Genomic DNA, 13175 nt, shown 5'->3' on the forward strand with positions numbered 1-13175 from the left:
CCCCATAGAAAATCAGATAAGAGTTTTCACACACACACACACACACACACACACACACACACACACACACACACCTGTGGGAGTAGCTAGTACCTATCTGTCCAGTGTACTCCTTATGGAGAAAGGTAGTTAAGAAAGAGACTAAATCATCAGGGAATTCTACACTAATTTTTAGGTGGTAGATAAAGTTTAATTTCAGTAACATTATGACTAGGGCACGGAGTGTATTTTAAATCAGCACACCTGCTTCTTTTCTCCCAGGATGCATAGAATCAGGCAACCAAGCCTGGCTCGTCATCTTGATCATGTTATGCCACCTTTCTTAGGGAGTTTTAGCAATTTAGTCAAACTTAGTTATCAGGGTTAGGGGAATTTCAGTTTTAATTAACTAATGCTTAATCAAAACCTGTTTTGTTGTGATCACACAAATGGTGATAATATTGCTTGAGTAGTGACCTGAAATTTGCATTTCCTACTTCTTTCTCATTCATTCTGTCCCAAAGACCTGCCTTTCCCATGAGCCCCTAGGCAGGTGACAACCTGTGAATCTCAGTGAGTTTGTTTATACAGTCATCTAACTGTACCCAACTTGTGGGACCTCCGTGGACATTACATGAGGTGGTGTATACAGCACTTAGTACACACACTTAGCACAGTGTGTCACTCACGAGACCATAGTTGCCTCTTATCTTCCAATGCATCAAATCCAAACCTCTGACTTTCAAAGTCTCGAGAAATTGCTGGACTCTAGCTGAACTAAGAGATCCTACTGTCTCTGCCTCCTAAATACTGGGATTAAAGGGATTTGGGCATCTATGCTTTTTCCAGCCATGGGCTGCCTGTCAGCCATGTGTCTGACCCCCTCTCCAGCTTAGAACAGCATGGCTCTTTCCTCTCTGTTCTCCAGGCAGATTTGAAGATCTACAGGTTGCCTAGAATTTTTTCAAATTCTAGTAAAAATGTCCTTGAGCTTCAAAAACAAATTTTTAAAAAAAGCAACAATAAAAAAGCATTTGAGCTGGACTCTGGTGGCTCATGTCTTTAATTCCAGCACTTGGTAGGCAGAGGTAGTGGATCTCTGAGTTCAAGGACAGCCTTGTCTACAGAGTGAGTACAGCACAGCCAGAACTACCCAAAGAAACCCTGTCTTGAAAAACTAAAAAAGAAACAAACATTTGTACTCACTATACTCCAGTTACAGAGCCTACTTTATTTTTGACACAGCCAACCCATCAATCTTGTTGCTAGCCCACAGCCTCTGTCTGCACTTTAACCCTGGATTGTCACATGGCCTCCTTCTCCTCATCGTTGCGGAAACATCACACCTTAACTCTCCTGCTGTCATGCTTGGTCTTGGTGTACCACTTCACCATTCCTGAGACATCTGACAGAGTGTAGGCCCCATCAAAGCCAGAGTTTGGTCTGTACCATTGACATGTCCATGTTCCATCCCTGGCATGAGATAATCTTTTAATAAACACGTATTAATAAAGGAGCTGAGTCCAAATCAAAGATAAACCATGGTTGGTTTTAGACTTTAATGTAAACATTCCCAACATTCTACTCAGCCTGCTTCTCATGGAAGACTTTCTGCCTTGAGAACTCTAGGAAGGAGCGATGCTTCAGGATGATTTCATATACACTGTAAGATTCTCTATTCTCAAAGAAAATTTTCATTGAGTTCCATAAATTAATTAAAGCAGGGATGCCATAAATTAATATGTTCTGTTAATACATTTAGAAAAATTTCCAACTAAAAAGACTTTCTGCATTTTCTTTAGTTAACCAGAAAATTAAATTAACTCAGAGCTCCTCATTCCCCAAAGTCCTTGTTAATTAGGATTGTTCTATAAATCTTCATTATTAGAAGAGTTTGTCATCTGTTTCATTACTCTGTTTATTAGGGCAGTCTGAGCAGGGGCATCTTTGCTCATATCCTGATGTGTGCGTCCTAGTGAGAAGAAGCATTTCCTGCGTCTCATTTCTTCCCTATTCGTTAAGGCACATTTCATGCTATTAGTGTAACAACTTGGTTTATTTGTGTCAGTTCCCTGGGTAAAGTAGGAATGATATCATTGCCTATTAAATATAATAATTAAATTCAAATGATGTTCAAGATAAAAGCTTGAATGCTTTGCAGCATTGTGTGTGATAAAGAAAGATTAAAGATAACCTGCAAGTCCATCTGTGAAGGACTGGGAAATAAATGATAATGTGTTTTTTGCAGGGTGGGGCCGCTTGTTCGTCCCAGCTGCCCGACTAGCTTACACCCGAAATAACCACACAGAAACTGTATTCATTAAAACACTGATTGGCGTATTAGCTCTAACTTCTTATTGGCTAACTCTTACATCTCAGTTTTACCCATTTCTGTTTATCTGTGTAGCCCCAAGTGGCAGTGGCTTACCGGGAAAGATTTGGCACGTCTGTCTCTGGTGGCTCTATGATGTCTTTCTCCTACTCCACCTTTCTTCCTCCCAGCATTCAGTTCTGTCTTCCCCACCTACCTAAGTTTTGTCCTATCAACTAGGCCAACGCAGTTTCTTTATTCATTAACCAATAAAAGCAACACATGAACAGAAGGACCTCCTACACCAGTGTGTTTATACAATAGTCTATAATACAACAGTAAAACATTCTCTGCTTAGTAATTTAGAAAGAGCTTTATGTGTTCAGAGTAGCCTGGATATTATATCTTTTTAAATACCTTCAATGAGGTATCACATATCACACAACTCACTTATTTCAAGTATACATTCTAAGAGCTGTTCTTGTGTTGACAGTTGTGCAATCATTACATTAACCAGTTGTGAATATTTTTATTGCAAAATAAAGATACTCCATGAACATTTGAGGTCATTCCCAACTTTTCGGTCTCTATACTCATATCTCTATACTCTCAGCCCAGTCCTTGTAAGATCATTTGTTTGTTTGTCAACTTCCTGGAGCTAGCTATGTACACTGTCCTGGCCTCAAACACACAGCAATCCACCTGGCTCTGCCTCCCAAGTACTGGAATCAAAGGCATGTGCCACCATGCCTGGCCTTGTAAGCTCTTAAATAGAATATTTCAATTAATCAATTAATTAATTAATAAGAATATTTTATCAGAGCATAGAGTCTGACTTATGTGAAGGTCAGAGAACAACTTATAGGAGTCAGCCTTCTATATCCATTCTGCAGGATGGACAGAGCGCAGGTCATCAGCTTGGTGGCAAGCTCTGTATCTAAAACATCCTGCTGACCCACTCTTTGTTTGGGAGGAGTTTAGTATGTGTTTAAGTTTTATGCATATGTGATATACATGTGTGTGCCTGTGGAGGCCAGGAAATCCCCTTAGGCAGTTTTCCTCAGGAGCCATCCATTTTTTTTCTGTTTCAGAAATTTATTTTGGTCTTGGCCACTTAAAAGTAACTAATATATCTACCTTGTACCAGCCTATGGTAAAATATCAAAAAGCATTTCTTACCTCTTATCCTGCTACACACCTTTAATACAAGAATTAGGAGGCAGAGGCAGGGGGATCAAGGCTAGCCAGACCTGCACAGTGATACTCTTGGGGGAGTGGGAGTATTTCATCTTATCTTGTTTTATTGTATATTTTTTGTTGTGTTTTATTTCTGACTGAATTTAGAGTTGCTTGCATGAGTATAGGGTATTCACCAGAGCATGGGTAATTTGCCTGCAGTTACATACCACTGTAGAAAATGAGTCCCCTCTCTCTGCCCACCAACGCCATTAGCCACTACTATAATAGCTCTTTAGAGATAGGGTGTAGCCTCTGATCCCTTCTGCCTTCCCATACTTTATTTTTGTGTGGGTTATTGTTTATATATTTTGGTTTGGTTTATTGGTTTTATGCTTACGGGGGGAGAAGTTGAGACTGGGTCTCAGTATTGTAATCTTGTTTGGACTGGAACTCGAATCCCTCTGTCTCCCAGGTGCTAGGATTAAAGGTATGCATCACCACAACCAGCTTTGTAAATGGAGATTTCTCGCCTGTCCGCCAGTTCCCCAATAACCACTCAAAGGCTTATATTAATTATAAATGCTTGGTCATTGGCTCAGGGTTATTTCTAGTTAACTATTACATTTAAATTAACCCATTTCTATTAATCTATGTATTCCCATGTAGCTGAGGTATTACCCCACTTTTTACATGTCTTATTTCCTTGGTGACTGGCTGGTGTCTCCAAGACTCTGCCCTTCCTAACCTGTATCTCTTGGATTTCCCACCTGGCTCTGTCCTCCTTTGCCACAGGCCAAAGGAGCTTTATCAACCAATGAGAACAACACATATTCACAGAATACAGAAAGACATCCCACATTATTTCCCCCTTTCTGTCTAATCAACAAGGAAGGTTTTAACTTTATCATTGTAAAATCGCATGTAACAAAACAGTTATCAAACAAGAATTACAGTTAGAATATTTAGTCTATTTATTTGTATTTTGCAAAATTAAAGAAAATACTCTATCATCTATCCTATCTTTGTGAGTCCAAGGTTTCATACCTAATTTATATTTTATCATAACTAAGGAAAATTAATTATAGCTATCTAGTCTTCAACTCAATCTAAGACTCCATAAGGATATAATATCACCTGAGTAAACAGAAAATGCAAGTAAGCAACTTCCAAAACTCCAGAAATGACAGAGGTATCTGGCCTAGACAGTCACCCAAAGTTCATCTGTAATGTTGGTGTATCAATCTTCAGCCTGCAAACCTTTCAGTGAAGCAGGAAATTTGTAGGACTGTCATGCCTATATTGGCAAAGTTGGCTTCCTCCATGTCCTGGATCTGGCACTTTCTTCTGTGAAACAAGAACCCTGAAGGGCCATCCTGCCTTGTTTTGGCAAAGTTTAGCGGTCATTTTTCTGTGGGCCCTGCATGTCAAGTTTATATAGCATACAGTCAAGCAGTCCAGGCAAGAGCAGTTTCTTGCCCAAATGGTTAGCCTTGCTACTTTGAAAGCAAACTCCATAACAAGTTTCTTCAATGCCCATCATCCTAATTTGTAATTTGTGCTGCCATGAGCAGATATGTCTCATTGTCAAGAAAAGTCTAAGTTATTAAAACATTTAAATGCCGGGGCTGGAGAGATAGCTCAGTGGTTAAGAGCACTGACTGCTCTTCCAGAGGTCCTGAGTTCAATTCCCAGCATTCTTATAAGACCTTTTCTAGGTAAATTCTTTCTTAAGGTTTTAAGATCTCCTACCTCTTTGCTCTGAGGTGAGGTAGAAGTTTACAAGTCATTAGCCATGTCTGTCTCCATAGGATGCAAATATGTCACTTCAGAAGTCCAATAAGTCCAATAAGAAAACACTGTACAGTCATTAGCCATGTCTGTCTCCATAGGATGCAAATATGTCACTTCAGAAGTTCAATAAGTCCAATAAGAAAACACTGTACAGTCATTTACAGATGTCAGATTTCATCATAGTACCCCACAGCTGTCATGGGCCAAGCTTAGAGTCCTGAATGCGGTTCGTCTGTAGGGAGAACTACAGGACGGTGTTTATTGTTGTTGTTATTGTTATTATTAATATTATGTGTTACTTTTTAATATATAATTTATAAAACCCAACCTATCCACTCTCTGACCCATCATTAAAATGTCTCTGCATGAAGGCTCAGTTGGTATGCTGCTTGCCTAGAGTTAGATTCCTAGCAACACATAAAACAGGAATGGTGGCACATGTCTGTGATCTCAGTACTTAGGAGGCAGGGGAAATCAGTAGTTCAGACTGCTCTAGAACACACTGTCCCTACTCTTCTGCCCGTACATTTTGTTGTAGCTGTGTCTTTTGTTAGCTTCTGGGCAGTTGGCAAAAGATAACCAGATTAGGTTATCTGTAACAAACCAACTAAAATCAATAATCTTTGACATGGGCTTGAAGTGTGCCATTGTGATTTTCTGTAGAACGGTGCTCAAGACTTATTATTTACATTTTAAAATTTGAAGCTCTTTCAGTGGACCCAAGATTTCACTGCCAGCAACCCAACCAGGATTGAAGATTAGTAGGGCTCATGATCCAGTGCACAGAAATACTTCCTTTTGCTCACAGTTTCTGTTCAGTCGTTTGAACTGTCCCAAAGAGAGTGCTGCTGCCATTTCCAGTCTCCCGGGAACATAAGCTATCTGGGTGTGGCTCTTGTAAGACATACACATACCATCTCAATGTTGAAAATTACACAAAGTGTTGCTTTGCACTATGGTTCCCATGCCCTCCGGTACAGAACACAGGCTAATTCTCTGACTAGCAAAACTCCAGGAGTGTCAAGCTTTGCTGGGTGATCTTATGTACTGAGCATTATGAAGAGAAGTTAATCTACCTTTTGCTTTCGTTACAGAAAATGAAGTCACTGCTTTTGCTGTTTTGGATCAAAACCAGAAAGAAATCATTGACACCAATGGAGCCGGAGATGCATTTGTTGGAGGTACAGACTCACTTACTTCATGTTTAAGTCAAACATTTTAACCCTTGTCGCTAGCCAAAAGCCAAGACTTATTAATTTAACAACCTTTATCTCTCTTTTTAAGTAATTACTGCCAGTGCTCCTTCCAACTACTACTATCTTTGTATTGCAAGGCGGTTTTACTGCAGGGATAATATGCTACTGTGCCCTAGTCATTCTCACAAGAGTAGTTGTGTCAGAATTACATAAACGAGTCACAGCAAGTATAATAGATAGTCCATCAGGCCTCAGTGCCTGATAGTGGGCGTGTGTGGTCCTTAGGAACAGTAAAGTTTTTCACTAATTTAGGCTCAGTAAGGAACAAATTTGAGCCTGGTGTGGTAGCGCACGCCTTTAATCCCAGCATTCAGGAGGTAGAGGCAGGCAGATCTCTGAGTTCAAGACCAGCCAGGGCTACACAGAGAAACCCTGTCTCAAAAAACAAACAAACAAATAAAAAACAACAAAAAAATCCAAGGAGCAAATTTAATAAGGATGAAATCATTTGGGAAGTAAATACTCAAAAAGGAGATCGGGAAAGGTAGGTTTTTAAGTATAAATTACTCAAAGTGCAGTGTAGTTGAGCCAGGCTGTCTCTAGAAGGCTTTAGAGCCCTGAGTGCCAACCCTGGTAAATGAGACAAGGCTCAAAACAGTTTTTTGTTGGTTTGTTTTTTGTTTTTTTGTTTTTGGATTTTTCGAGACAGGGTTTCTCCGTAGCTTTTGGTTCCTGTCCTAGAACTAGCTGTTGTAGACCAGGTTGGCCTCGAACTCACAGAGATCCGCCTGCCTCTGTCTCCCGAGTGCTCAAAACAGTTTTAAACGCCAGTGGGGATGACTGTTGCTGCCTTCTACTGAAGAGTGGCCATGAACCGTGGGACGGCTAAATCTGTGGATGATTGTAATGTAGGTATTGTTTCATTGTAATGGCCTTTTTACCAATGAAAGTATTTCATTTTTCTTTCTCTGAAATTTCTTATACCCAGTCTTAAGGGCATAAAACAGGTACCCCATATCTCACTTTCTCTTCTCTTACCCAATAAGCTTTTATTATTCTTTTCTACTGTATTTATTATGTGTGCGCATATGTTGTACTGACACGAACACACATGTGCATGTAAAGTCAGAGGACAACCTTTGGCAGTCAGTCCTGCTGTCCAGGTCTAAGTGCCAAAGACCCAGCTGGGATGTCAGGCTTCGCAGGGGACCCCTGCACCTTTTGAGCTATCTCAGGCCTCTGTCTTCTTCAGAAAAGTGTGAATAACAGTCAGCATCCCACTGCATGCTTGGTTTGGGTTTTCTGGCACAGAAAGGTTTCATCCATAATAATATTAGAGTAATCTACAGCTAATTTTCTTATTCTATATTCTTTAGAGCTGTAAATCTTTGAAAGCTAAAAATATTTTATTCAGAATTAAGCCATACTGCATAATACATTAAGGAAACCATAGTGGTTTTCTGATTGGGAATCAATTAAACCAGGATTCTAAGTCCAGTTGTATCCTGTGCAGATTTTCAAGTACTGTAACTCTTCAAAGCAGTATGGATTCTATTTGACATTTAGTAGGAAGTCTAATGAGGGTCACCTAATTACTACCTCTGGCCCTGGTGTTCTGGGCTTCCTAGCCCTGCAACAACAGGGCACACTACAGACAGCTGGTGCCTGCGGTGCCACAGTTCTTAATGAGAACGGAGAGACTGTGAGGGGAAGGGGCTTTTCTTATAAGCCAAGCTGGAACATTCCACTGCGGTGAGAGAACTAGTCCAGAACAGTCTGGCACTTCCATTAGGTTGTGCTGCCTGGCGGTTTTGTTGTGGTTCGTTTATTTTTTTTCTTCGTGGTTTGTTATTTGGATTTTTGGGGGTTTTGTTTTTTGGTGTTTTTGTTGTTGTTGTTGTTGTTTTGGTTTGGTTTTGGTTTTTTGAGATAGGGTTTCTCTGTGTAGCCCTAGCTGTGTGGAAATCAATCTGTAGACCAGGCTGGCCTCAAACTCAGAGATCTGCTTGCCTCTGCCTCCTGAGAGCTGGGATTAAAGGCGTGCGCCACCATCACCTGGCTTGTGTTTTTTTTTTAAGATTTATTTGTTTGTTTATCATGTGAAGTGGGCATACCTGTGCTGCAGAGTGTGTGTAGATGTCAGAGGACAGCTTGTGGGAATCCCCGCATATCTATAGACTTACAGGGATCGAACTCAGATCATCTGGCTTAGGAGCAGGCACCTTTACCCTCTGAGTCATCTCAGGTTCTTACGCCTGTTTTCACACCCTTGTCAGGTTTTTCTCTGGGGGCATTGTTGGGTAAATATAAAGGAAAGAATTCTTGAGGGGCTCTGGTTTGTTTGTTTTGAAATGGTCTCAAGTATCTCAGACAAACCCTGAACTTATCTGTAGTTTGAACTACTGATTCCCCTGCCTCTACCTCCTGAATACTGAGATTACAGGCATGTGCCACCATGCCTGTTTTGTGTTGCCAGGGCTTTGTGTAAGCTAGGCAAGCAGCTACCAACTGAGCCTTCATACAGAGACATTTTAATGATGGGCCAGAGAGTGGGTAGGCTGGGTTTTATAAATTATATATGGGGTTTACTTTTTCAGAAAGTAACACTTTAAAACAACAACAATAATAATAATAGTAATAGTAATAATAATAAAACAACTGTGTGTAGTTCTCCAGTTAAACTGAAAACAGACCGCCTCTCCAATTCCCCAGGGGCTACGTTCCATTGACCCCCTGGGAATAAGAACCCCATTCTCAACATCTTTCATTTCTGATTGAACCAGGCTCTAAGCACTGGATTTCACAACACACTGCTAAGATAGAAGTAGAGTAAGATAGGCTTGGAGGTACACACATAGAAGCTCAGCACTCAGGAGGCTAAGGCGGGCCAACCTGGGCTACATAGTGAAGCCCTATAGAAGAGAAACCAAGGGGCTGAGGAGATAACCCAACAATTAAGGCTACTTGTTGCTCTTCCAGGGGGTTTGAGTTCAGCTCCCGGCACTCATATTGCTCTTCTCACAAGTGTCTGGTCTGGAACTTCAACTTCTCTTACATAGGAGGACATCTTCACACATGTCCTGCACATATATACAAATAAAATATATTAAAAAAACAAATAAAATATATAATGGGGGGGGCTAGAAGGCAAGCTGAAGTTAAAGCTATGTCATTGGTAATCCTGGAATTAGCAACCATTTTTCTGACTATAAACCCACACTGGGGCTTGGGATGGAGCCCAGTAGGTAGAGCACCAGTTTGTTTGCTTGAAGCCCTTGGTTCAATCCTTACCACCACATAAAATAGGGCCGTGCATGCCTATAATACCAGCACACTGGCAGGGGTGGAAGTGGGAGGTCTCTTCGCTACATAATGAGTTCAAGGCCAGTAGGGCTACTTGCTACTCTGTGTTTAAAACAAACTACGAAGGTCTTACTCTGCTGTCTGCGCAGTGTTAACACTAGGTCCTAAAATGAGACAACGCCCTAATGTCAGTTATTGGTTGAATGTTCATATTGGCATAGGTAACACATTCTGTGTGTGTGAGTCATACTTTATAATAGTAAAGTACATAACCTTTATATTCTTCCTTACCTAGCTGGGGTCGGGGTAGATTTTGTGAAGGGCTAGGAATCCAGCTCCAAGGCTGTATGTCAACTAAATAGCACTCCACTCTACCACTCAGCTACATTCCAAGACTTACTTATTTTCTATTTGTGTGTATGTGTATGGACAACCACATGTCCTGGCACACGTGTGGAGGTCAGAGGGCGGCTTGCAGGAGCTGGGATTTTCTTCCACCATGTGAGTTTTAGGATCAAACTCACGTTATTGGGCTTGGCACCAAATGCTTTACCCACTGATTCATCTCACTAGCCCCAGACCATGTGGTTTGGAAACTCAGGCTGGGCTTGAACTCACCGTGTAAGCCAAGCTGGCTTCAAACTTGCAGTCCTCCAAGACCGGTTATTTTTAACCCTGTTTTACTAATAAGAAAAGTAAGGCAAAGAGAAAGTAAAGTGCATGCCTGCTGTCTAGTGCTGCACAGCAGCAGGCTCAGCTTCCAAACCTTTGCAGTTTGTGTTTAGAGTGGGCGCTCTGACAATCCAGTCACCGCCCTGGATACTTCTGGAAATGGGGTCTGAGAGAGATCTCAGTAAGGGTAAGAGCCACAGGCCAGTCTTCCATCCAAGCACTGGCATGCTAAAGAGAATCGGGGGGAGAAAAATGACTTCATTTACTGAAGAGGGCCTTTTGTTATCTGCAAGTGCAGAACGGAAGGCTGTGTGCCGAGCAGCAGTGCAAAATGGAGCGTAGGAGCAAACAGGGAAGCCAGACCAGAAACCCTTAATAATCGTGAAGTCCAAACAGGCTGTAGGAAGCAGCTGTTTAATTGCACCAACATAGCTATCTGAAAAATCTATCTTAAAACAGAAATGGTTTTATAGCTCAAAAATAAATAAATAAACCCATTGGTTGAAACCCCAGGTTCCCATCTCCTTATCAGCAAGAGCCTTCTTCCTGGGATTAGGAGTAACCCGGCTGTTAAATTCCTATCTTTGACATAAATGGAGAGGCAGTGGCAACTTCTCCATTACTAAATAGTTTCTTTTTCTTTGCTTCATTGCCTGATTAACATATCTCCTTTCTGATTGATGTATTCTACCTTTAGACAGATAATATATTCATCCTGTTACTTTCAAGTATTTCTGTCTTGTGTGACTCTGCATATCTCCAGTCCAGTCTGCAAACTATGGTGGTGATTTAACTCTCGGAAGTACAATAATTTTCTCCTCATAAATTTCAAGATTTGTACTAAAGCATCATTCTAGCTACCTTGTGCCAATCAGATAACTCAGTACCAAACTGCTGTGTGTTTCATTTAGCAAGTTAAAAGATATACACTTACATCATGGAATCTCATCTATAATTTGTGAGTACCCCCAGTTTACACGAATTAAATTCACAGTTCCATTTCAGGGGTCTAGTGTGGGTATCAGATCCCTTTGGCCTTGGCAAGCACACCTCCTTGCTCTATTTGGAATGTCTTGTGACCTTTGCACTTTTCTTTCTCAATGATGAAACCACTCCTTTCACATTCTCCCTCAAGAGCCCAAGTGTCAGGATTGTACCTTTTGAAACAGAGAAATCCTATAATTTCTAACTATGATTTCCTAATTGCCCAGGTCAGAGAAATTTTCTTGTTGTCCTGCTGTGCTCTATCACAGCGGGTCTGTCTTTTCATTTGGAACCTTTGTCACTGCCATAGGAACAAATGGAAACACTGAGAACATTTTGTGACAGGCACTGTCATTGTTCCCAGTGAAAGTCTCTTCCCAATAAATGAGACTGAGAAGAAAAATCATAACAAATGAAAGGGGACCTAACCAATGTGTTTCCACTGGGCATCAATACCAGCCTGTGTTAATATAATGGAACTTAGTCATATGGTTTATGTCCACTGTGTGGACAGATGATGTCCAGGTGCCCTTCGGATAAAAGATCAGCATTCTTAGGGGTACAAAATGACACAAGGATGGTCAAGAGTCAGCAATAGTTTATAATTGTGTTTCTTTGTTTTGTGTTGGGGGAATTGATTTTGGTTTGGTGAGACAGGGTTTAGTTTTGGTGAGACAGACTTGGCTGTCCTGGAACTTGGCTGTCCATAGACGAGACTGACCTCGAACTCACAGAGACCCGCCTGCCTCTGCCTCAGCCTACCAAGTGCTAGGATTAAATGCATGTGCCACCACCACCCAGCTTAGAGCATTGTATTTTGAGAATTAAAAATCTGTGTTACCTCTGAGTACTTTTGATTCTCAAAATTCACACCATAACTTTAACTAAGAGAATGTATTGCCTAACAGAATACCTATAATAAAGACTCTTAAGGCTACTTAGCGACCACGGTGCAAATAACTATTCTGTTTTTCATCTAATAAAATTCCATTGTCTAATTCATATTTAGAAAATTACTTTGATTTTTTAAAATTGTTTCCAGACCCAGTGAAATGGCTCAGGGCAGGCAGAGTCGCTTTACCTGGAGACTGTACTAGGTCCACCAGGCCTAGATGCCAAGCACTGTAACCAGAGGCGCCATCTTGCCAGCCTTCATCCTCACTCTTTAATTGCTGCATCCTAGTTTTATACAGAGGATGAACAACTCTGAGTGTTTTCAGTCCTGTAGCCACTGCTAAGCTGCTCCTTACTCATATAAGCAGCCTTCATTAAACTTAGTGGACCGTCCCCACCCGCCCACCCCCCAAAGAAAGAGAAACCATGGAACTAGAAGGGAGTCTGCTGGGAAAAGGGGGAGATTAGCAAGAGTGAGCAGGGTGGAAGAGTGGGTACGAGGGATAAATATGATCAGAGTACATTATATACATGTATGGAATTGCCAAAAAAAATCACAAGACAGTGTTGTTTTGTTTTGCGATTGTTTTCTGTGTGATGCCACCTTTCTTTGCTTCTCTGCTCACACAGCTAGAAAGTGACGTGATGGCGTTCGGTGCGTTGTTTCCCACACTTTTATACTGAGAAATCAAAGCCTTTATGTGACCACTGCCTCCTAAGGACTGACTTGAAGGTGGTCTACATGGTCTACATGACGACTTTAGAGCAGCCCTGTTGCACTGGCGACACCTTCCCTGTCTTTCTACTCTAGCAGGATATTGTTTTGATTGATTTTTAAAAAATAATTCATTTAATTTTATGTGCAT

The 13175-nt window shown here is 41.1% G+C and overlaps 1 protein-coding gene across 1 annotated transcript in view; it reads left to right on the top strand.

Moving 5' to 3' along the window:
* The window catches only part of Adk (adenosine kinase), a 393356-nt gene that overhangs the window by 363412 nt on the left and 16769 nt on the right, over positions 1–13175 (top strand). Inside the window, exon 10 of the mRNA XM_013353958.1 lies at positions 6355–6441. Within this exon, the coding sequence (XP_013209412.1) occupies positions 6355–6441 (87 nt within the window). The remainder of the gene's footprint in view (positions 1–6354; positions 6442–13175) is intronic.

Source organism: Microtus ochrogaster, unplaced genomic scaffold, assembly GCF_000317375.1.
Source record: "Microtus ochrogaster isolate Prairie Vole_2 unplaced genomic scaffold, MicOch1.0 UNK21, whole genome shotgun sequence".
NCBI lineage: Eukaryota > Metazoa > Chordata > Mammalia > Rodentia > Cricetidae > Microtus > Microtus ochrogaster.